Source organism: Sphaeramia orbicularis, chromosome 5 (assembly GCF_902148855.1).
Source record: "Sphaeramia orbicularis chromosome 5, fSphaOr1.1, whole genome shotgun sequence".
Classification (NCBI taxonomy): Eukaryota; Metazoa; Chordata; class Actinopteri; order Kurtiformes; family Apogonidae; genus Sphaeramia; species Sphaeramia orbicularis.
In genome coordinates this window covers 1,744,120-1,766,389 of record NC_043961.1, presented here as the reverse complement: position 1 = coordinate 1,766,389, position 22,270 = coordinate 1,744,120, and the positions used below count along the sequence as shown (strand labels likewise).

The 22,270-nt window shown below is 39.6% G+C and overlaps 2 protein-coding genes across 2 annotated transcripts in view; both read right to left on the bottom strand.

Annotated features, from left to right (window-relative positions):
• Positions 1-9,091, bottom strand: part of LOC115419453 (arf-GAP with SH3 domain, ANK repeat and PH domain-containing protein 2) — a 45,023-nt gene extending 35,932 nt beyond the window's left edge. Inside the window, 1 exon segment of the mRNA XM_075353473.1 lies at positions 8,480-9,091. Within this exon segment, the coding sequence (XP_075209588.1) occupies positions 8,480-8,605 (126 nt within the window). The 5' untranslated portion in view covers positions 8,606-9,091.
• Positions 9,092-11,595: 2,504 nt separating this feature from the next.
• fer1l4 (fer-1 like family member 4) overlaps positions 11,596-22,270 on the bottom strand; it is a 50,518-nt gene continuing 39,843 nt past the window's right edge. Inside the window, 10 exon segments of the mRNA XM_030135532.1 lie at positions 11,596-12,207; positions 12,921-13,021; positions 14,238-14,539; positions 15,459-15,476; positions 15,479-15,523; positions 15,526-15,580; positions 15,726-15,843; positions 17,263-17,361; positions 17,445-17,530; positions 19,140-19,321. Coding sequence (XP_029991392.1) covers positions 12,027-12,207; positions 12,921-13,021; positions 14,238-14,539; positions 15,459-15,476; positions 15,479-15,523; positions 15,526-15,580; positions 15,726-15,843; positions 17,263-17,361; positions 17,445-17,530; positions 19,140-19,321 — 1,187 coding nt within the window. The 3' untranslated portion in view covers positions 11,596-12,026.

Genomic DNA, 22,270 nt, shown 5'->3' with positions numbered 1-22,270 from the left:
TGTGTATTTGTGTGTCTCAGTGTGTGTCTGTGTGTCGCAGTGTGTGTCTGTGTGTATTTGTGTGTCTCAGTGTGTGTCTGTGTGTGTGGAGTGTCCCAGAGTGTGTCAGTATGTATTTGTGTGTCTCAGTGTGCATTTGTGTGTCTCAGTGTGTGTCAGTGTGTATTTGTGTGTCAGTGTGTGTCAGTGTGTATTTGTGTGTCTGTGTGTGTGTCAGTGTGTATTTGTGTGTCTGTGTGTGTGTCAGTGTGTATTTGTGTGTCTCAGTGTGTGTCAGTGTGTATTTGTGTGTCTGTGTGTGTGTCAGTGTGTATTTGTGTGTCTCAGTGTGTGTCTGTGTGTCTCAGTGTGTGTCTGTGTGTCTCAGTGTGTGTATGTGTGTCTCAGTGTGTGTATGTGTGTCTGTGTGTCTGTGTGTGTGTCAGTGTGTATTTGTGTGTGTATTTGTGTGTCTGTGTGTGTGTGTCAGTGTGTATTTGTGTGTCTCAGTGTGTGTCTGTGTGTCTCAGTGTGTGTATGTGTGTCTCAGTGTGTGTATGTGTGTCTCAGTGTGTGTATGTGTGTCTCAGTGTGTGTATGTGTGTCTGTGTGTGTGTCAGTGTGCATTTGTGTGTCACAGTGTGTGTCTGTGTGTCTCAGTGTGTATTTGTGTGTGTCAGTGTGTATTTGTGTATCTGTGTGTGTGTCAGTGTGTCTGTGTGTGTCAGTGTGTATTTGTGTGTGTCTGTGTGTATTTGTGTGTGTCTGTGTGTATTTGTGTGTGTCTGTGTGTGCCAGTGTGTACTTGTGTGTGTCAGTGTGTCTGTGTGTATTTGTGTGTCTCTGTGTGTATTTGTGTGTCTGTCAGTGTGTATTTGTGTGTCTGTCAGTGTGTATTTGTGTGTCTGTCAGTGTGTATTTGTGTGTCAGTGTATTTGTGTGTGTGTCAGTGTGTCTGTGTGTGTCAGTGTGTCTGTGTGTGTCAGTGTGTATTTGTGTGTGTCAGTGTATTTGTGTGTGTCAGTGTATTTGTGTGTGTCAGTGTATTTGTGTGTGTGTCAGTGTGTCAGTGTGTATTTGTGTGTGTCAGTGTATTTGTGTGTGTCAGTGTGTCTGTGTGTGTCAGTGTGTCTGTGTGTGTCAGTGTGTCTGTGTGTGTATTTGTGTGTCAGTGTGTATTTGTGTGTGTCAGTGTGTCAGTGTGTATTTGTGTGTCTGTGTGCGTCAGTGTGTCTCAATGTGTATTTGTGTGTCTGTGTGTGTGTCAGTGTGTCTGTGTGTGTCAGTGTGTCTGTGTGTGTCAGTGTGTATTTGTGTGTGTCAGTGTGTCAGTGTGTATTTGTGTGTGTCTGTGTGCGTCAGTGTGTCTCAGTGTGTATTTGTGTGTCTGTGTGTGTGTCAGTGTGTCTGTGTGTGTGTCAGTGTGTCAGTGTGTCTCAGTGTGTGTCTGTGTGTGTCAGTGTGTCTGTGTGTGTCAGTGTGTCTGTGTGTGTCAGTGTGTGTCTGTGTGTGTCTGTGTGCGTCAGTGTGTCTCAATGTGTATTTGTGTGTCTGTGTGTGTGTCAGTGTGTCTGTGTGTGTCAGTGTGTATTTGTGTGTGTCAGTGTGTATTTGTGTGTATTTGTGTGTGTCAGTGTGTCAGTGTGTATTTGTGTGTGTCTGTGTGCGTCAGTGTGTCTCAGTGTGTATTTGTGTGTCTGTGTGTGTGTCAGTGTGTCTGTGTGTGTCAGTGTGTCTCAGTGTGTGTCTGTGTGTGTCAGTGTGTCTGTGTGTGTCAGTGTGTCTCAGTGTGTGTCAGTGTGTCTGTGTGTGTCTGTGTGTGTCAGTATGTATTTGTGTGTGTCAGTGTGTCTGTGTGTGTCAGTGTGTCTGTGTGTGTCAGTGTGTGTCAGTGTGTGTCAGTGTGTGTCAGTGTGTGTCAGTGTGTGTCAGTGTGTATTTGTGTGTCAGTGTGTGTCTGTGTGTGTCTGTGTGTGTCAGTGTGTCTGTGTGTGTGTGTGTGTGTGTGTCAGTGTGTGTCAGTGTGTCTGTGTGTGTCAGTGTGTGTCAGTGTGTGTCAGTGTGTGTCAGTGTGTGTCAGTGTGTATTTGTGTGTCAGTGTGTGTCAGTGTGTCTGTGTGTGTGTCAGTGTGTGTCTGTGTGTCAGTGTGTGTCAGTGTGTCTGTGTGTGTCTGTGTGTGTCAGTGTGTCTGTGTGTGTGTGTGTGTGTGTGTCAGTGTGTGTCAGTGTGTCAGTGTGTGTCAGTGTGTCAGTGTGTGTCAGTGTGTCTGTGTGTGTCAGTGTGTGTCAGTGTGTCTGTGTGTGTCTGTGTGTGTCAGTGTGTCTGTGTGTGTCTGTGTGTGTCAGTGTGTCTGTGTGTGTGTGTGTGTGTGTCTGTGTGTGTCAGTGTGTGTCTGTGTGTGTCAGTGTGTCAGTGTGTGTCAGTGTGTCTGTGTGTGTCTGTGTGTGTCTGTGTGTGTCAGTGTGTGTCAGTGTGTGTCAGTGTGTCTGTGTGTGTCAGTGTGTGTCAGTGTGTCAGTGTGTGTCAGTGTGTCAGTGTGTGTCAGTGTGTCTGTGTGTGTCAGTGTGTGTCAGTGTGTCTGTGTGTGTCTGTGTGTGTCAGTGTGTCTGTGTGTGTCTGTGTGTGTCAGTGTGTCTGTGTGTGTGTGTGTGTGTGTGTGTGTCAGTGTGTGTCAGTGTGTCAGTGTGTGTCAGTGTGTCAGTGTGTGTCAGTGTGTCTGTGTGTGTCAGTGTGTGTCAGTGTGTATTTGTGTGTCAGTGTGTGTCTGTGTGTGTCTGTGTGTGTCAGTGTGTCTGTGTGTGTCAGTGTGTCAGTGTGTGTCAGTGTGTGTCTGTGTGTGTCAGTGTGTGTCAGTGTGTCTGTGTGTGTCAGTGTGTCAGTGTGTGTCAGTGTGTCAGTGTGTGTCAGTGTGTCTGTGTGTGTCAGTGTGTCTGTGTGTGTCAGTGTGTGTCAGTGTGTGTCAGTGTGTCTGTGTGTGTCAGTGTGTCTGTGTGTGTGTCAGTGTGTGTCTGTGTGTCAGTGTGTGTCAGTGTGTCTGTGTGTGTCTGTGTGTGTCAGTGTGTCTGTGTGTGTGTGTGTGTGTGTGTCAGTGTGTGTCAGTGTGTCAGTGTGTGTCAGTGTGTCAGTGTGTGTCAGTGTGTCTGTGTGTGTCAGTGTGTGTCAGTGTGTCTGTGTGTGTCTGTGTGTGTCAGTGTGTCTGTGTGTGTCTGTGTGGTGTCAGTGTGTCCTGTGTGTGTGTGTGTGTGTGTCTGTGTGTGTCAGTGTGTGTCTGTGTGTGTCAGTGTGTCAGTGTGTGTCAGTGTGTCTGTGTGTGTCTGTGTGTGTCTGTGTGTGTCAGTGTGTCTGTGTGTGTGTGTGTGTGTGTGTGTGTGTGTGTCAGTGTGTGTCTGTGTGTGTCAGTGTGTCAGTGTGTGTCAGTGTGTATTTGTGTGTGTCAGTGTGTGTCAGTGTGTGTCAGTGTGTATTTGTGTGTGTCAGTGTGTCAGAGTGTGTCAGTGTGTCAGTGTGTGTCAGTGTGTATTTGTGTGTGTCAGTGTGTCAGAGTGTGTCAGTGTGTCAGTGTGTGTCAGTGTGTGTCTGTGTGTGTCAGTGTGTCAGTGTGTGTCAGTGTGTCTGTGTGTGTCAGTGTGTATTTGTGTGTGTCAGTGTGTGTCAGTGTGTCAGTGTGTCTGTGTGTGTCAGTGTGTCTGTGTGTGTCAGTGTGTATTTGTGTGTGTCAGTGTGTGTTGCTGCTGACTCAGCTCAGTCTTTGTTGTGCTGGAGCTGACGTTGGTTCATTCAGTCTGAATGACGTCTGTCCTTTTACTACATGTTAACCACATACTGCATTCATTCAGTCATGAGTTACTGTTGCATAAGAAATAAGTGTTCACCTCCTTCCTATAACAACAACAATAACAACAACAGTGATGATAACAATCCTGATGCACTGAAAATAATCTACTGCAGGGCTGTCAAACTCATTTCAGTTCAGTTCCACATTCAGCCCAATATGACCTCCAGGGACCAGAGCAGCAAAATAATAACAGTAAAAAAGTACAATTAAATTATGATAATGTTTACATCTACAAAAATCTGAATAACATGAACAACTGGAAATCTCTGAAGAAAAACAAGTGCAATGTTAAATATTTATATAATATTCTGCCACAGATTATTAGTTTATCCTTTACACATGTGCATTACAACTGACATTACAATTAAAAATGCACAAAACATTTAATAACAGGCAGAATATTGGTAAAATTGCATTTACTTCTCTTAAGACATTTCAGGTTATTCACATTTTTTGTAATTTTTACTTTTTTTACACTAAAACAAAGAGAAAATTGGCTGTTTTCATTATTTATATGTTTAATATGACAGTATTTTACTGGTTCTGACCCACTTGAGATCTAATTGGTCTGTATGTGGAATGTGAATTAAAATGATTTTAATATCCTTGATTGTTAATAGAGCTGCAACTGATTAATCGATTAGGTACTTGAAGCGAATGCAAAAATTCACAATTCAATTAATTGACTCGAATTGATTGAAGAGAGATATTCTGTTGCAGTTTTCCTGAATTGAAGCTTCTTTGTGCGTCACAATAAGTGTCCGTGTGAAACACAACAGTGGAACCAATGTTTAACAGCAGAGAAATGAAGGAAACAAAGCTGTGATTCAGGAGGACTGTGGTTGAATGATTTTTTTGGATCACTTTGAGTCGATTAATCGGTTGCCACTCTAATTGTTAATATCTTCAATGTAATTTTTGCATTTCACAAATTCATCCTACGAGCCAGATAGGACCCTTTGGTGGGCTGGATTTGGCCCCCGGGCCACATGTTTGACACCTGTGACCTAATGTATTAAGGAAACCTATGAAGCACCTACCAGCACCAACACTGTTCAAAATTTCAGTAAAATTCTAATTAAATCAGTTGATAAGTAAATCTGAACCATTGACTATGAAAGTAACAACCAAAAAAATGAGATTATAAATGTTATTTTTACTTTTTTCACTCTTCTTTCATTCCATTTGGAGGACCTGACGTTCTTCATCTGAAACAATCCGATGCTTTTACAGACTGAATTCAAATGGTCCACTTCCATCCACAGATTTATTCCTCCACAAACAAACAGGACAAACCGAACCAGACCTGGACCTGGTCTTCAGCCGGTCCTTTGGTCCTCTTCTGTCTCCATAAGCTTTACACAGTCACATTAGTGGTCATGTGTTTAAAGAATGTTTGTGATGTAAAATGATAATTCGATGTAAATACACCAGATTTTACACACAGACAATGTATCTGTTCATCTGTTTAAATAAGGACATTAACGACTGTTCCTGCTGTAAATGACTGGCTCTAAGCACTACAATACCCACAATCCTCAGCCACTGAACAGTTCAAACAGCTGGGTGTTTAATGAGCAGGTCTCCACTGTCCTTAAGGCCTTGAATGCAGCATCGGAAACATGAACTCCCCTTCCTCCCCTTTCCCCTCCCCCTCCTTCTCCTCCTCCTCCTCATCCAATGATGGCTGTCAATGCTAATGAGTTGTAATCTGTTGCCGCGGTAACACAGGCTGACTGTTTGGTGTTTTCAGGACGTTTCAGGTCACTGACTCGGAGGCAGTGGGGGGGGGGGGGGGGGGGGGGGGGGCAGCGTTATGCTTGACCTCCTTATCCTGGTCTTCTCTGGGTCACCTGCAGACTTTCTCATAACAGATACATAGATTACAGTCTGACTGCTAGCACTGACAGCTAGCATTAGCTTAGCTGTAAGCCCTAAATTTATTGAATAAAATCTATTTTTCTCTCTGAAAAGTGATCGTTGTTTATGGACTTACACTAATAAGAGCATCAGAGGATTCTGTCCTGAAGTTTACTGGATATTTGTTACAATAACCAGAGCAGTTAAGCTGCATTAGCTGATGTTAGCATTAATAGGTCTGTCAGCTAGTCTGCTAATTAGCTCAGGTAGCCGTTATTATTGTCTTTGTACATTATGCTGTTATCTACAGAAGAGGATTACAGCCATTGGAAAAAAATAAATAAATAAGGTCCAATATATATTTTTATTATTATTCTGTAAAAAAAAAGTCAGAATTCTGAGAAAACAGTCAGGTTCCAGATTAAAGTCAGAATTCTGACTTTTTCCTAAGTATTCTGAAAATTTTTTCTGACATTCAGGGAGAGTGTCACTTTTGCTTTATGGCATGCAGGAGTACAGCAGGTGACAGAATGATGGATTTAGGTGATTTTTTACGCATCCGAGGGGTTCCGGAGGAAGCCATTTATTTCACTATTAGATAAACAAAAGGAAGGGACACAGGTATCAGTGGCTTTTCCTTTAACTGCACATACACAAGTTTCAAAACATAACCTTCACCCACCTTTTGCTCATCTGAGAAAAATTCAAAATTCTGGAATTAAAGTCAGAATTCGACCTTTTTCTCAGAATAATAACAAAAAAATACATTGGACCTTTTTTTTTTTCTTTTCCAGTGGCCCTAATCCTCTTCTGTAGTTATCAACACAACTGTATGTTAACATTTATAAGGATCTGAAATGACCTGATCAGGTTTATTATGACAGTTAGAGGACGTTGGCTGGGTTTCAGAGGTTTGACCGTCCAGTCCGCTACATTTCCATCATTCTAAGGAAAAGGGAGGACCTCAGCACCAGAATGAGGCCGGAGTTAAACATCTTAAAGTTGTAACACTGATGACGGTCACTAGATGCTGCTCCAAAAAGCCCTGCTTCCCATAGATGTACACTGAATTATTCTTTTAAAATACTAATAATTCTTTTTCAGGACTCAATCTGGTCTCATATGCTTTATCTGGACCCTCTAATGACTGATGTGGTCCACATGTTAATCATGTCATGTCAGAGTTTGATTGACAGGTTGGTATAACAGCTCACTACCTGGAATTTTAAACTAATTAATAAAACCCATTTGTCCTGACATAGGACTCCACTGCAGCAGTGGGTAACACGCTGCCCTAACGAGACCAAATGACTGAGACAAACGCTTGATGAAGTTTGACATTTTTAGCATTAGCATTACCTCACTTCTGACCCCTCAGGCTCCACCCCTTTTGTCCAAATGTGGTCACTTCAGGCTCAAAAACAGGAAACATGGCAATAGCTACTTTGCAAACTACTGACCTCAACGCAAAGTGATTGACATGAAATACTGATGAATTCTGTTTTTTCACTGACAAAAACATTTCTCCAGTTAATGTGTTCCTGTTTGGCTTTTTTCACCTCCAACCTACGCATAACTGTCAGACTGCAACTAAAATCATACAAATGTGTCAATAAATAAAAACATAATTAAATAAATAAATAATTAAATCCATCATCATCTACCTGTTGACTTAAATGTCTCAGTATTTTAGCTCTAGATCACGGGTGTCAAACATGCGGCCCGGGGGCCAAAACCGGCCCACCAAAGGGTCCAGTCCGGCCCAGGGGATGAATTTATGAAAAGCAAAAATTTCACTTAAATATTAACAATTATTTTTAGTTTGGGAGCCAAATTCAGCCCAATTCAATCTTAAACGGGTCAGAACAGTAAAATAATATCATAATAAACTATAAATAATGATAACTCAATTTTTCTCTTTGTTTTAGGAAAAAAAAAAAGTTTAATTACATGAAAAAGTTTACATTTACAAACAGTCCTTGCCTGAACGAATATGAACAATATGAAATGTTTTAAGAGAAGAGTAATTTTTTTTTTTTTATAATATTATGTCTGTTATTAAACATTTTGTGCCTTTGTAGATCGCAAAGGCATAATATTATTAAAATTGCACTTAGTTTTCTTAATAAATTTTAGTTTGTTCATGTTTTTCACATTTTCTTTAAAGGATAGTTTGTAAATGCAAATATTTTCTTGATGAAATTTTGCTTTTTTCACTTTAAAACATAATGAAAAGTTTGGAGTTGTTACATTTATTTTTTTTAAATCTATATTATTATGTTATTTTACTGGTTCTGGCCCACTTCAGATCATATTGTGCTAAATGTGGCCCCTGAACTAAAACGAGTTTCACACCCCTGCTCTAGATGATAAGGCAGGTGACAGGGGTTACACAGGTGGACTGGACCCAACAGGTGTGGTCCACATGGCCCAGGTGGACTAGACTAAACAGGTGTGGTCCACATGGCCCAGGTGGACTAGACCCAACAGGTGTGGTCCACATGGCCCAGGTGGACTAGACCCAACAGGTGTGGTCCACATGGCCCAGGTGGACTAGACCAAACAGGTGTGGTCTACATGGCCCAGGTGGACTAGACTAAACAGGTGTGGTCCACATGGCCCAAGTGGACTGGACCTAACAGGTGTGGTCTACATGGCCCAGGTGGACTAGACCAAACAGGTGTGGTCCACATGGCCCAGGTAGACTAGACTAAACAGGTGCGGTCTACATGTGAACCAGGTGGACTGGCCTAAACAGGTGCGGTCCACCTGGCCCAGGTGGCCCAGGTGGTCCGGGTCCTGACCTCCTCCAGCAGGTAGACGGTGTTCCTGCAGCTGCTCATGTTGGCTGTGAAGGTGGAGGTGGTGGGGGAGCTCCAGTCCTCCTGGACCTCCTGCACGAACTCCGACACGGACACACACTCCGGCATGGCTCTGCACGACCCGGATCAGAACAGAGTCTGGATTCACACAAAGCAGTCCGGCACAGATCCGTACACCCCTAGACCCGGACCGACCGGATGTCCATGGTCACAACAATGAGAACAAACAAATCCTGCAGGAAAACCACCGGACCCGGGTTGATGAAGTCCACATCCGCCCGTCAGGCCCCCGTCCGCCGGATCATCTCCGTCCACCGAACCGGGACCGGGTCCTCCAGATGCCGGAGCCTCAGATGCTCCGGGTCCGCACGCACCGCGGACACCAACCCCGCAGCCTGACAAAGAGCCCCGGGGCCGAGCCCAGACCCGGACGGACCCGAGGACACCGGCACCGGGTTCGGATGAGCGGCTCGGACCGTTCTGTGGCTCCGCTTGTGGTCCGGGTCCGGGTCCGGGTTTTTCATCCGCGGCGCGTTTTTCGGATTTTTCTCCTTTATTCAAACCGCATGGACAGACGCGTTCACGAGGCGCGCGGCGGAGCCCTGCGCCGCGGCGACGCGCACCTTTGAACGCGGACAGAGACCAGGAGGACCAGAAGAAACAATGAACCTGAACGCACCAGGGTTTATCAGATTATTTATGTCCAGGAGAAAAAAGGATTAATGAAAGGAAGTCCGACCTGTAAACACACCACTGTTCTAAACTGCACTGTAAAAATAAACCTTTAAAATCTATTTAATAAAAGTCAGGGAACAATTTCCACTTATTTTGGTGGAGTAGATTTGACCCCATATTTGGAGTAAAATGTGACTAAACTGAACAGCTGTAACAAACTAAAACAAATGAGGTCAAATCCACCTAACATATCCCAATAGATTACACAATAAATTACTCCTAAAAAGTGATTAATATTAATTTAACCCTTTCATGCATGAATTATGAGAACCTTAATCAAGATTTTTTTCCTGAGTTTTTTTTTTATTCCTCTTTAGGCATGAAAAAAAAAAAACAATGTGGTTGAATTTTTTATGAACCTATTTTTCATGGAGTTACGAAAATGTCCACTCAGCTGGACACCATGTGTTTAATTTTAGAAGCAAAGAAACAAGTATTTACTGATATATTGTGTGAAAACTATGACATAAAAACATTTTTAATGTTGCTCATCTGATGTTTTCTCACATTTTAACATACTGTAATACTACTTATTACACACTTCATGGAGATAATATGCAAAAAAAAAAAATATTTTTTTGTTAAAAAAACAACAACTATGAATTACAATTAATTAATTTTTACACTCAAACATGTTACTGCAGATCAGGTTTATGTAGAACAGCAAAGTTACAGTAATGGTATGATATGCAGTGTATTGGATGGTGCATTAGTGTCCACTGTGTTGGCTGATATGGAACTAAAACAACAAAACCCATGAATATAAAGAGAACAGCTGGAGAAGAACTGACCACTGGAGTGACCACTGTGCATGAAAGGGTTAACTCTCAATTGTTAATAGGAATATGTTCATCTACTTAATTTTCAGCAGAGAGTATTAATCTAAATATTGATAATATCCATACTAAGGTGTGTGTGTGTGTATTGGATCAACAGTAGTGCAATGAGATCAAGACTTCTGTTGCAGTTCCTCTTCTATGCATTCAGCAAATCACTCAATTTTTTTCTCTCTCTCTGTCTCTGCTGGTCTCTTGCAGACATTTATATTTTGCTTTTAGTCACTGTTCTATGGAAGACCATTACAGAGAATAATGAAACAAAGAAGCAACTGAGCTCATGGTGCAAGAATATGCAACTCAACAGAAATATTCTTTCAACAAAAAAATAATAAACAGTCAAACCCACCATAACTGTGTTATATATAAAAAAAAAACACTTCTTATCAACTCAGAACACTGTTAAACACATAAAAACTGTCCCAACTAGTTTGTCCCAATGCATGCTGGGAAACTCCCCCCAGCTGCTCCTCATGTCACAATATTATGGGATAGATTTTATTCTATTATTTTAAGCAGCAATTGTTACTGTTAACACATAGGTAGAACTGAACCAGTCAGAACAGATTTCACTGGATAACTATTACTGTTGGTTCAAATGGAACTGATTTCCATAGTTTATATTTACCAACCCCCAAAACCCTTTTTTTACAGTGTACCACTACTCTGAGTACTACTATAAGTACTACTACTGTTACACTACTATCATTGTGTTGAATCATTTGGAGATAAACCAGTTATTTTTAAGAGACAAGAGAGCACAACCATCACTAAAGTTAAATGATCATATTTCTACTGGTCACTGCAGTATTTAATCATGTATATCCTGAAATATCAAAGTCATATTGTAAATAACGTGTATACAAATATGTATCCACTGAAACAGTTCAGTATCATCAGTCTTACAGTTGTGGATTTTTGCATCAGGGACACGACTCAGGCCTCATATTTGTACGAAACACAGGAATGAAATAGGTTCAGCTCTAATCTCATCGTAGATTAACTGAATACCAGGTCAGTAACCTTAAAACTAAGCCCACGTGACCTTAAAACCAGGAAAACTTATCATAATTAATCAACAGAATCATATTCACTCCTCATTTCCCAAAGATGCCACAGTCGATCAGTTCAGGGTTTTTTCTGTCAGTTTGTAGAAGCTTCAGGTGAAACCACTGTTCACTGTCTCTGATCACTGTCATCATATGATTATTTGAACCTGCCTTTATTTCATATTCAGTGTACCAGTAATAATGAGGTTTCTGTGCATTGAACGGTTGTAGTTGTGGTTTGCAGAGACATTATGCTGACACATACACAGCGTTGTTCGTTCACCGTGTCCTCTTACAGCTTCAGAATGGATGAAAAGCTGAAGTTTTCCACCTAAAGGATCCAGAGCCTAAACGTTCTGACAACATTTGCATGTAACTGCATTAAATCTGTCTTAAAACAGTACAAGAAAAAGAAAACTGCAAATATTTTCATGTTTCTGAGAATATATTTCAATAAAGTTTTAATACATCACTTACATTTTGATTAATACAAAGATAAAAACAAACACGACGCAATTCTTGGTTTGATCAAATTATCTAATATGTTGAATTAATCAGTTTAATAATTATAAAATACAAGCATATTTTCTCATGAAAGATCTTGTTATTGTGCAAAATAATTCTGTTGTGGAAGAAATATGCTAATCTTATGATCTCAACAAAAACCATCTGGTAAAAGGTGATAATTAATTAACTGATTTTACAGAAATGTGATTAAATAAACATTAACTTTAGCAGCTTGACTCAGTGCAACATTTAACACAACATAAAAAAATATATCAACAATAAATGTAAAACATGTAGTTAATGATGAAATGTTGCTGATTGGTCAGATCTGTGCAGGCTTACAGTTACTCCATCCTCTCGTGGCTGTGTGGATGCCCCAGAGGATGCTGGGTAATGTAGTCTTCACCCTTTGACTATGAGGGAGGAGATGTTCTGTGGTAGTGTGTAGATGATGAGGACGAGGAAGAGCGTGAGGATGGCCAGGATCACCAGGGCGATAATGTACTTCTTGTACTTCTTCCAAATCAGGTACACAAACGTCTTCATTGGGTTCACAAACCAGTTGAAGCTCGTGGTTGGACGACTGCAGGGACGACACGCAAAAACATCACATGACTGACACCACGGAATCTAATTGGACACAATACTAACCTTCTGTCTGATGAAAGGGAGCTAAACATCGAAAAGCAAACAAAACTTTGCACATGTAATGACGAATTTATGTTTATATTTTAAGGGTTTTGGATCAGAATGTGGTCAAATGGCTCAGTGGTGTCATTTCAAAGATTCATTCAATGCATGAGTTCCACCTAAACTGAATTTAATTTCAACATGTATTTGGTCCAGACACAAAAAAGAAAAGCCTCTTAGAACCAAACCTAGCCACAGGATGATAGCCATGTTGGTTTGAAGATGCAATTTCCCCCCATTTTTACCATTTATAAACCTTGTACTGTTACAAACTCCTCCTAGGAATTAAGACAAATGATTTCACGTTTTGTCAGTTATTTTCTGAAATAAATTGATCAAAATGTGACTGTTTCCTGAAAGTTATGTAGTGATGTAGTTCTATGTAAATAGCATATATAGTTTCTTACTATGAGTCCACAAATGTGGACGTCATGCATGAAAGGGTTCATTTAAAAAATGTCAAACTTTTCAACATCTAATGGTCTTCGTTGGCTTTTGTTGTTGTTGTAACATGATTATATCGCATCAGGTCACGCCATTGTTTCATTTGTCACGTATGTCATGGACCTGTGTTAAATTTAAGTGAATGAATAGTTGTGGTTTTACTTTGGTTTGTCCAGAGGCTCCGGCTCCTTTCGAGCTCGACCGACTGGGTTGGCCTCGGCCTGTTCCAGCGTCACCAGCTGAAGCTCCGCCTCCACCTTCCCCTAACGCACACAAAACACCACAAAACACACACAGCATGTCACATAAAAACTTATAAGACTGATGAAATCTCCAGTTTGCAGTTCGGTCCACCAGGAGGAGCTCAGCATAAAGCCACTGCTCCTCCACATCCAGAGGAACCAGATGAGGTGGTTCATCTAGTTTGGTTTATTTGGAATCCTCCACCAAGGCAGATCAGCCCCCCCCCCCCCATCACCACCAAAATTTAATCATTTATTCCTTGTGTCAGTATCAGCATTTCCGGAAAATTTCATCCAAATCCATCCATAATTTTTTGAGTTATCTTGCTAACAGACAAACAAACAAACCCCGAAGAAAACAGAACCGCCGTCGTTCCTTGGCGGAGGTAATTACATGTAGCACAGCATAGCATCTTTTATGATGTAGAACAGGGCTGTCAAACCCATTTTAGTTCAGTTCCACATTCAGCTAAATCTGATCTGCAGTGGGCCGAACCAGTAAAATAATAACAATAATATATAAATAATGTCACCTCCAAACTTTTCTCTATGTTTTAGAGCGAAAAAAGTAAATTTACACTATGAAAAGATTTACATCTGCAATTTATCCTTTCAAAAGATGTAAATAACATGAACAAACTGAAAAAATCAGTGTAACTTTAACAATATTCTGCCTCAGTTTATCATTCACACACGTTCGTAATAACTGACAGATCACAGTGGATCTACAAACACACAAAACATTTATAACAGCAGAATATTGTTCAAATTGTACTTCTATTAAGACAATTCAAGTTGTTCATATTTGTTCAGGTTATTCACATTTTTTGTGAAATTATACTTTGTTTTAGTGTAAATACATGAAAATATTTACATTTACAAAGAGAAACATTTGGAGTTGTTATTTCTGTGTTATTATGGTAGTATTTTACTGGTCCTGCCCACTGGAGATTGAATTGTTCTGAATGTGGAACCTGAACTAAAAGGATTGTTGATTTCTTAGTGTCATTTTTGCATTTCACAAATTCATCCCAAAGGCCAAACTGGACCCTTTGGCGGACCGGATTTGGCCCCCGGGCCACATGTTTGACACCTGTGATGTAGAAGAAAACGTGAAAATGTAATTAACTTGATCTTCTGCAGATCCACTAACTGGAAGGGCAGACTGCTTTGAGACTGGAGTTCTCTTTCAGAGTGCGAACCTGATCTGGACTTGATGTGAATGTGATGTTCTTACCATGAGCAGGAAGGTGTTCCCGCTGCTGTCGGTGAACTGGATGTCCTCTGGTTTCATCTGACTCCTCCGGTCCTTCTTCTTCTTCTTCTTTTTCTTCTTCTTCTTGGCCTCCTCCTTCTCCTTCTCCTCCCTCTCAAAGTCCTCGGCGGTCTTCAGTCGGGTTAGAGGCCACCATCCCTTCATCTTCTTAGACCTGAAGATCGAGACCCGAGGTCCTGCTCGGTCCTTGGCCATATGAATCGTACATTTACCAGAAGACTTTGCTGGACGAACCAGGTCGTAAAGACGCAGCTCTATGGAACCTGAGGAAGGAAGGTCATTAAATTACACAGTCACTTCTATGTTGTTGGTCTTTAATCTGTCAATAATAGAATATAATGTAGAATAGAATGTCTTTATTGTCATTGTACAGGTACTACAAATTTTAAAAAGTGCAATCATCCTAGGTGCCATAAAAAAAGTATAAATAATGCATAGAAAAGAGTATAAAAAATAAAATATAAAAGAAAAACCCTGACAGCTTAAATATCTAAAAAAAAAAAAAAAAAAAAAAAAAGCAGCATAAAAAAGAGTGTTACTAGAAGTATAAAAGACACATAAAACATCATCATATGCTCTGGACAACATTCAGCATTCCACACAATTAATGAATGTCCAGCAGAATTCAGTGCAATTATGGCCCTGGGATAAAAACTGTTTTTAGACCGGTTTGTGCTGGGACTTTAGTGTCCGGAAACGTCTGCCAGAGGGTAAAAGTTCAAAAAGTGGAAAGCCAGGGTGGGTTGCGTCTCTGCAATAAACAATGTGACATCATGACTCGCGTAAATACACACACCACTTTTAAATGGCCTGTTACCTGTACACATTATAAGCTTTCTGCGTGTATGTTCACATAGTTATTGGCCCCCTGTCCAACCTGAATCAATGGGTCAAATACCACATACTGAGGGTTAGGGTTACGGTTAGGGTTATGTGAACCGGAGATCTTGGCGTAAATTGACACATGATCAAATGGCGTTGAATAACACGCGAAAGGTCAAAAATATGTAGGTATACCACACCAAATGCCAGAAGAACGGGTGTGACATACACCACAATTTACTGAGACCAGTCTGCAATAAAAGTCATTTTTATTAAAAACCTTGTCACAAACTATCATTGACGTGTCATTTGGTCGTTTGTAGAAGTGACTAATATGTATTTGAGCAGCAGCGTTCTCACCCAGGAAGTCATTGCAGCGATGCGATCATAATCCCAGACCTGCAGCGTAAGAACGGCCGGCTGACGAACTCCGACTCCTCCAGAGAAAAGATGGACTCCTTCTTCTTGTACACCACCTCCTTCTACAAGAGGAGAATCACAAACATGTCACCCCCAAGGGCTGTAGAGTGATATGAGATGTGACTAAGGAACAGTAGATTAAATGTTTCTTTACAGTAACAAAAAAATATATCTATTTAAATGAATTAAAGTCCATTGTCTGCGTACCTCAGTGGGAAGGTAGTCGAAGCGAAACACAAATCTCCAGTTGAAATTTCCTTCTCCAGTCAGAGAATTAAAGTGAACATCTGTCTCCTGTTTCTCTCCTTCCAGACCTTTAATCCACCTGCACCAGCAGAACCCAGAAGAACACATTATAAGTAGAAATGACAGAATACGATAACAAAGTGAGAGCTGCACATCCTTTGTTATCTCTATGGTTTGGATGGACACGTCCTGGTAATTGTACAACATTTCCACCTGCGATCTGCTTTGTTCTTTGCACCTAAATACAACATTTTTTTGCAAAAACCATATGCTGGAGAGAACACACCTGTAAAGGTTTGCACTCAAGTGCAAGTTGTGCTTGTTTTGCATCAGAGTTTTAGCCACAAATTGGTTCCTGATTAAAACAGTGAAAACCCTCAGATTGTGTGTCTTTAATGAGCAGACACACACACATGACCTCTACAGAATCATGTTTCATACTTTTGTTGTATAACACTTCCTACCAAAATGTCAGTCAAAATAGGAAGGTCTGAAATGTATTTGACTAATGTGTGACTCTTCAAATAATGTTATGTGCGCTGAATGTATCTGCAGAAACATTAGTTGCTGAGAGTCTGTTTGGTGTTTTATCTTAACGTGTATCATGGGTCTCTGAACTCAAAAAGAGGCTGTGCACATTCCTGAGTGGAGCTTCCAGGATCATTAATGTTGTGTTTCTGTAACTGTTACAATCCTGTATTGCAAGAGAATAAAGCAGTGTTTTTCAACCTTGGGGTCGGGACCCCACATGGGGTCACCTGGAATTCAAATGGGTTAACCTAAAATTTCTAGTAATTGATAAAGATTTGAAAAAAACTTACTAATAAAAATATATGATGAGTTAAGAAAGACAATCCCAATCCATAACAGACATGACAAACTGGGTTCCGTTTCTGTGTCAATGTTCATTGTGGTCAGTTTCAGATGCTGCAGCTCTTTCATAATTCATAGTTTCAGTTCTTGTTTGTTCAGTATTAATTGTCCTCCTTGTAAATCACAGCTGGACTGACTGGACAGATCCTGACCAAGGAAAATAAAATTCTCTTTTTGTGCAGTAATCTACACCTGGATTTACTGCCTCCGTCCACAATAATAGACATTATACAGACTAAATGTCCTCTAAAATGAACATTTACTCCCAACAGAGTATAGCAAACTATTACATGATCAAAAACAAATAATTTCTGCAAAAAACAAAACAAAAAAGTCTCCGTTTTGAATGTCTGGGGTCGCCAGAAATTGTGACGTTAAAATGGGGTCAGGAGACCAAAAAAGGTTGGAAACCACTGAACTAGTGTTTAATGTCCTGTCCTTTGCTGCGACCCATGTCTGCAAACTGAAAAGCTCCTTGGGGATAAATAAAGTGATCTGAATCTGAATCTGATAAATAAAAAAATTTTTAAAAATCCTAACTAAGCTTCTCCATCTTGCTCATGTTTTTCAGCTAACCCTTATAGGACCCACTGTAACCCAGTGGAACAGAACATGTGTGTCTGACCCTTTAACGTAGATGTCAGACGATGGGTCACCGGTGAACGGGTTCACGTCATCCAGAAACACGTCGTCTGTATTCCAGATGATCACACGTAGCTCATACCTGTCAAAGAGGAAATAGCATTACACACACACATATGTGATATTGTTAGTTTACTTTCTATTGTTTTCACTATGATGACCTACTGCACAGGTAGGCGGGGCTTGATGTCAACAGGAGGCGGAGCTGGGACGTCTGTAGGAAACATGTCGACCCACATGTGAAGGTAACCCTGCAACAAGGTTATTATCGTTAACGAAAACTAACAAAATGACAAAAACTAGAACTGAAAGAACATTTTTGTTAACTGAAATAAATAAAAACTATAATTAAAAGAAAAAAAACCTAACTAACTGAAACTGTATTGTGTGTTTACAAAACTAACTAAAACAGATAAAATTATGGATAAAATTCCCTTCGTTTTCATCTTTGTCGATGTCAGATTGATATGAAATCGATTTATTTCGCTTAGCAATTTTAGCTAGCAGCACTTGGCGGTCCTCGTCACTTGTGGTTTCCAGTCGTCTTCTGGTCCCACTCTACTGGAAACATGCAGACTAAAATTGGGAGAAAGCAGCAGAGTCCTGTCTGGATTTATTTGAATACGACGACAGAGAAGAAGAGAAAAGAGACCACTGAACTACAGCTAAACTAAAACTAAGCATTTAGAAAATAACAAAACTAATAAAAACTATCAAACCTGCTCTAAAAACTAATTAAAACAAAACTGAATTAGAGAAAAAAAAAGTCAAAACTAAATAAAACTAAACTAGAATGAAAAATCCAAACTATTAGAACCTTGCCCTGCAACATGCAAACACGAACATGAACAGGTTTATTTCTTTGCAAACATACCCTGTCTGGTCTTTGAATTCTCATCAGTATTTACTGCTGATGATTTGCTGATGTTTATAGGTATTAGATTTCACTTTCTATAAGATGAGACATGTTTCCATGCAAACGTATTGGAAATTTTAACAGAATTTGGTCAAAATAAGAAGAAAATGTGCGTTTATTCCTGTTTACATGTGCTACTATCACTACTGTGAATCATAAGAGCTGGTTCTTCATCCTCATGGTTCAGTGTTTCCCTTAAAAGCAGAATTTCACACAGTAACATACGACCTGAGGTGCTTGGTCTGAATGATACAGTCTATATTTTTTATCTAGCATTTGTTTTTATTCTCATATAATATTCCTGTTTTGTTGGTTCAAGCATCTGTTTGAGTTTCCTTATTGTTCCATACATGATGACAAACAGTGATCCACAAAATGCGTTATTGCGTTAAATGCACTTATTCACATTTACTTTTTATCAATATAGCAACTTTTCTACCTCTCCCATGACTGCAAACATAGGCCCACAGCAAACAAGAATTAAATTTAATTGTGGTGCCTTTAATAAACAACGGCTTTGTTAATCATATATGATGTCATGCGATCTTCTTCCACCAAAATTATCGTAAAAAACAAAACAAAGACTCAATAAAAATAAAAAAAACTCATCAACATTTATCTCTGATCTAATCTCCTTTATATCTGTGATTTATTGACTGCATTTTCTTTTTTGCCATTCTACGCCAATGATGTTTTCTTATTTAAAAAAACAAGTTTGATATGATAAAAAAACAACAACTACAGAACAGTGGTGGATCATGATTCCAGATGTGCATCTAGTTTTTCCACAAACCAAATTCAGACTCACTAAAAATAAAAATACATACATGTTTCTAAAACTATCAGAACACGTCAGCTGTTGTTTGTCATTGTTTTTTTTCTGTCACTGTAGTGCTGCTGGTTGTTGTTGTTGTTGTTGTTTTCTTGGTCGTTGCCATGGTTACCTGAGGCAGACCCGGTTTGTCCTGGTTCAGCAGGGACCGGATCTCCACGTGTTCTGGGACCAGAGGAACAGCTCCAGGGAGGAACTCCTTCATCTCTCCCCACCGGTGGAGGACGCTCAGGGCTGCGTGCTCCTCCATCTCCGCCTCCTCTTCAGGGGAGCGCTGGTTCTTCTTCAGCAGAGCTACAACAATAAAACACAAAACAACCACCAGAGACCACAACTCAGACCAGATCACCTTCAGGCATGGAGGTAACAGTTTCATTCTATGAGAAAGAACAAAGAGGGAAAATTCAGTCTCTGCATTTAACCCAGGGCAGTCAAACTCATTTGAGTTCAGTTCCACATTCAGCCTAATATGATCTAAAGTGGGCCGGACCAGTGAAATAATATAAATAATAGGATAAGAACTGATAAATAATGCCAACTCCAAAGTTTTCTCTCTGTTTGAATGAAAAAAGTAAAATTCCATAATTAAAATGTTTAGATCTACGAATTGTACTTGAACATAACATGAACAAATATGAACAACCTGAAAATTCTGAAGAAAAATAAGTCCAATGTTAACAATATTACGCCTCAGTTTATCATTTATACATGTTCATTACAACTTACAGATCACAGTGGATCTACGAATACACAAAACATTTAATAACAGACAGAATATTATTAAAATTCCTCATACTTCTCTGAAGACATTTCAGGTTATTCACATTACTGTAAAAGGCTAGTCAGTAAATGTAAACATTTTTGTGGTTTTTTTTTTTTTTTTTTTTACACTAAAACAAAGAGGAAAATGTATGGTTTTCACTAGTTATAGGCTATTATGATAGTATTTTATTGGTCTGACCTAAAATGATTTTAACATCATTTATTGTTAATTCAGTCAATTCTTCAGTGTAATTTTTGTATTTCACAAATTCATCCCAGGGGTCAGATTGGACCCTTTCGCGGGCTGGTTTTGGCCCCCGGACCGCATGTTTGACACCTGTGTTTTAACCCATCATAATATACACAGTACCTATCATTAGCATTAGCAAATTACATTAGCGCAGTTTCCACCCACAGGTCATCAGACTGCTCAATCACAGACTAACTTTAGAATCTGCAATTTTCAGTTTCAGATACAAACAGTGTTTACACGTACAAATGTCTCACACTGACAGTATTTTTGCCCAACAGAATTATATTTTGAAACAGCTGATCGCACTATACCTTTTGTACATGAATAATGGATCAATAATGTCAAGCACTTTGGGTGCCTTGAAAAGTGCTATAGAAATCTAATCCATCATTATTATTATCATTATTATTATTATTATTATTATTATTATTATTATTATTACATAGATCTGGTTTTACTTATTTAATTATTTCTATATTTAGAGCTGAGTTTATTCCTTAATTCAGTCTAATTTAATTGTTGTTCAGATGTGTGAAGGGAGTCCACAAATTAAGAATTTCACTACTCACACTGTGTTTCTGCTGTGTACACATTGCACAGATATGGCATTAACCCTTTCATGCATGAATTATGAGAACCTTAATCAAGATATTTTTTTCCTGAGTGTTTTTATTCCTCTTTAGGCATGAAAAAAAACAATGCGATTGAAAATTTTCTTATGAAAAATAAATAGATTTTAAAAAAGTTTAAAAAAAAAAACAAAAACAAAAAAAACCATACATTTAAAAAAAATAGTAATACTAATAAAAAAAATTCTTAGGAACCTATTTTTCATGAAGTTGCAAAAATGTCCACTCAGCTGGACTCCATGCATTTAATTTTTGAAGCGAAGAAACATGCATTTACTGATAATTGCGTGAAAACTATAACTATTACACTCAGGTGAGATCTACACAATGTTACCAATTCATGTCAGAAACGATATGTAATGTCTTAAAACTTTAATAAAGATATGTGTAAAAAAAAAAACAAAACAACAAAATCCATGAATATACAAGAGAACAGCTGTCGAATAAGTGTCCACTGTAGTGACCAGTATAAATGAAAGGGTTAAACTTCTTAAACTTGAATTTGGCACACTAGCGGCATTGTACCCGTGGTAACATCATATGATTGCATGATCAGCAGAACTTGTCTGCCACCACTGTCCATTTATAAACTACCATTTAATCCTGCATAGTGCAGGTAATAATTAGAGCCAACATGTGAGGCATGAAGGGACGAGCATGTAGTGTTTGTCCTGTCCAGTAGGATTTCCATTCATCCAGCGGTAGTGAACTGCAGCCTGCACACTGTAGCATCATCTGCTAACAGTAGAAATGTCATGAACGGCAGAAGAACCACCTCTGAAAATGGAGTATGGAGGCCAGGGATGAAGAATTCAAAGTAGACAGAGGCTAAAATCTCCCAGCATACCTCACAACATTTCGAATACGGACATAAACTGTGGCCTCGTAGATAGTCAGGCATGTTGTATTCATTTGGTGAGTTTGGCGCAGATCAGGCCTGTGAAGGCTGAGGAAAACCCGTACAACGCCCTCCTGTGATGGAACATCGATCGATGGGCCACAGAATGTGTATTCTATAGTAGGACAGCACACACTAGGTGCAGGAGCTGCCACTGAAGGAGCCCATGGAATGTGAAGAGGATTCAAAGATTTGGGACCAAACATCTGTGAAGCCTCTCCAGAAAACCACGGATCAGGGAGGATAAATAGAAAGAAGGGCTTTCATCTGTAGAGAGCATAAAGGTTGGACTGTGGTTCAGTGGAAAAGGTCATGTGGTCTGATGAGCCCACATGGACCCTATTCCAGTGGGTGACAAGAGAGGCAGGTGAAGTGATTACCCATCATGCCTAGTGCCTCCAGTACAAGCCTGTGGGAGTAATGTCATAATCTGGATAGTACAATGTGTGACTTTTTTGGGCCAGGCTGTGTGTCCTATACAGGGGTGTAAGAAAATATCGGTTCTGCAATATATCACGATATTTCATTTCACAATACTGTAATGATATTAAAAAGTACTGTATGAATATTTTTTGGTATTTATTCAAATGCAGATATGGTGAAGGTTCATTTATGTTTTTTGTTTTTCTTTATTGTTTATATCTTATTATTATTTAACACTTTTTTATTTAATAATGTTATTTAAAGCACCCTAAAAGCAC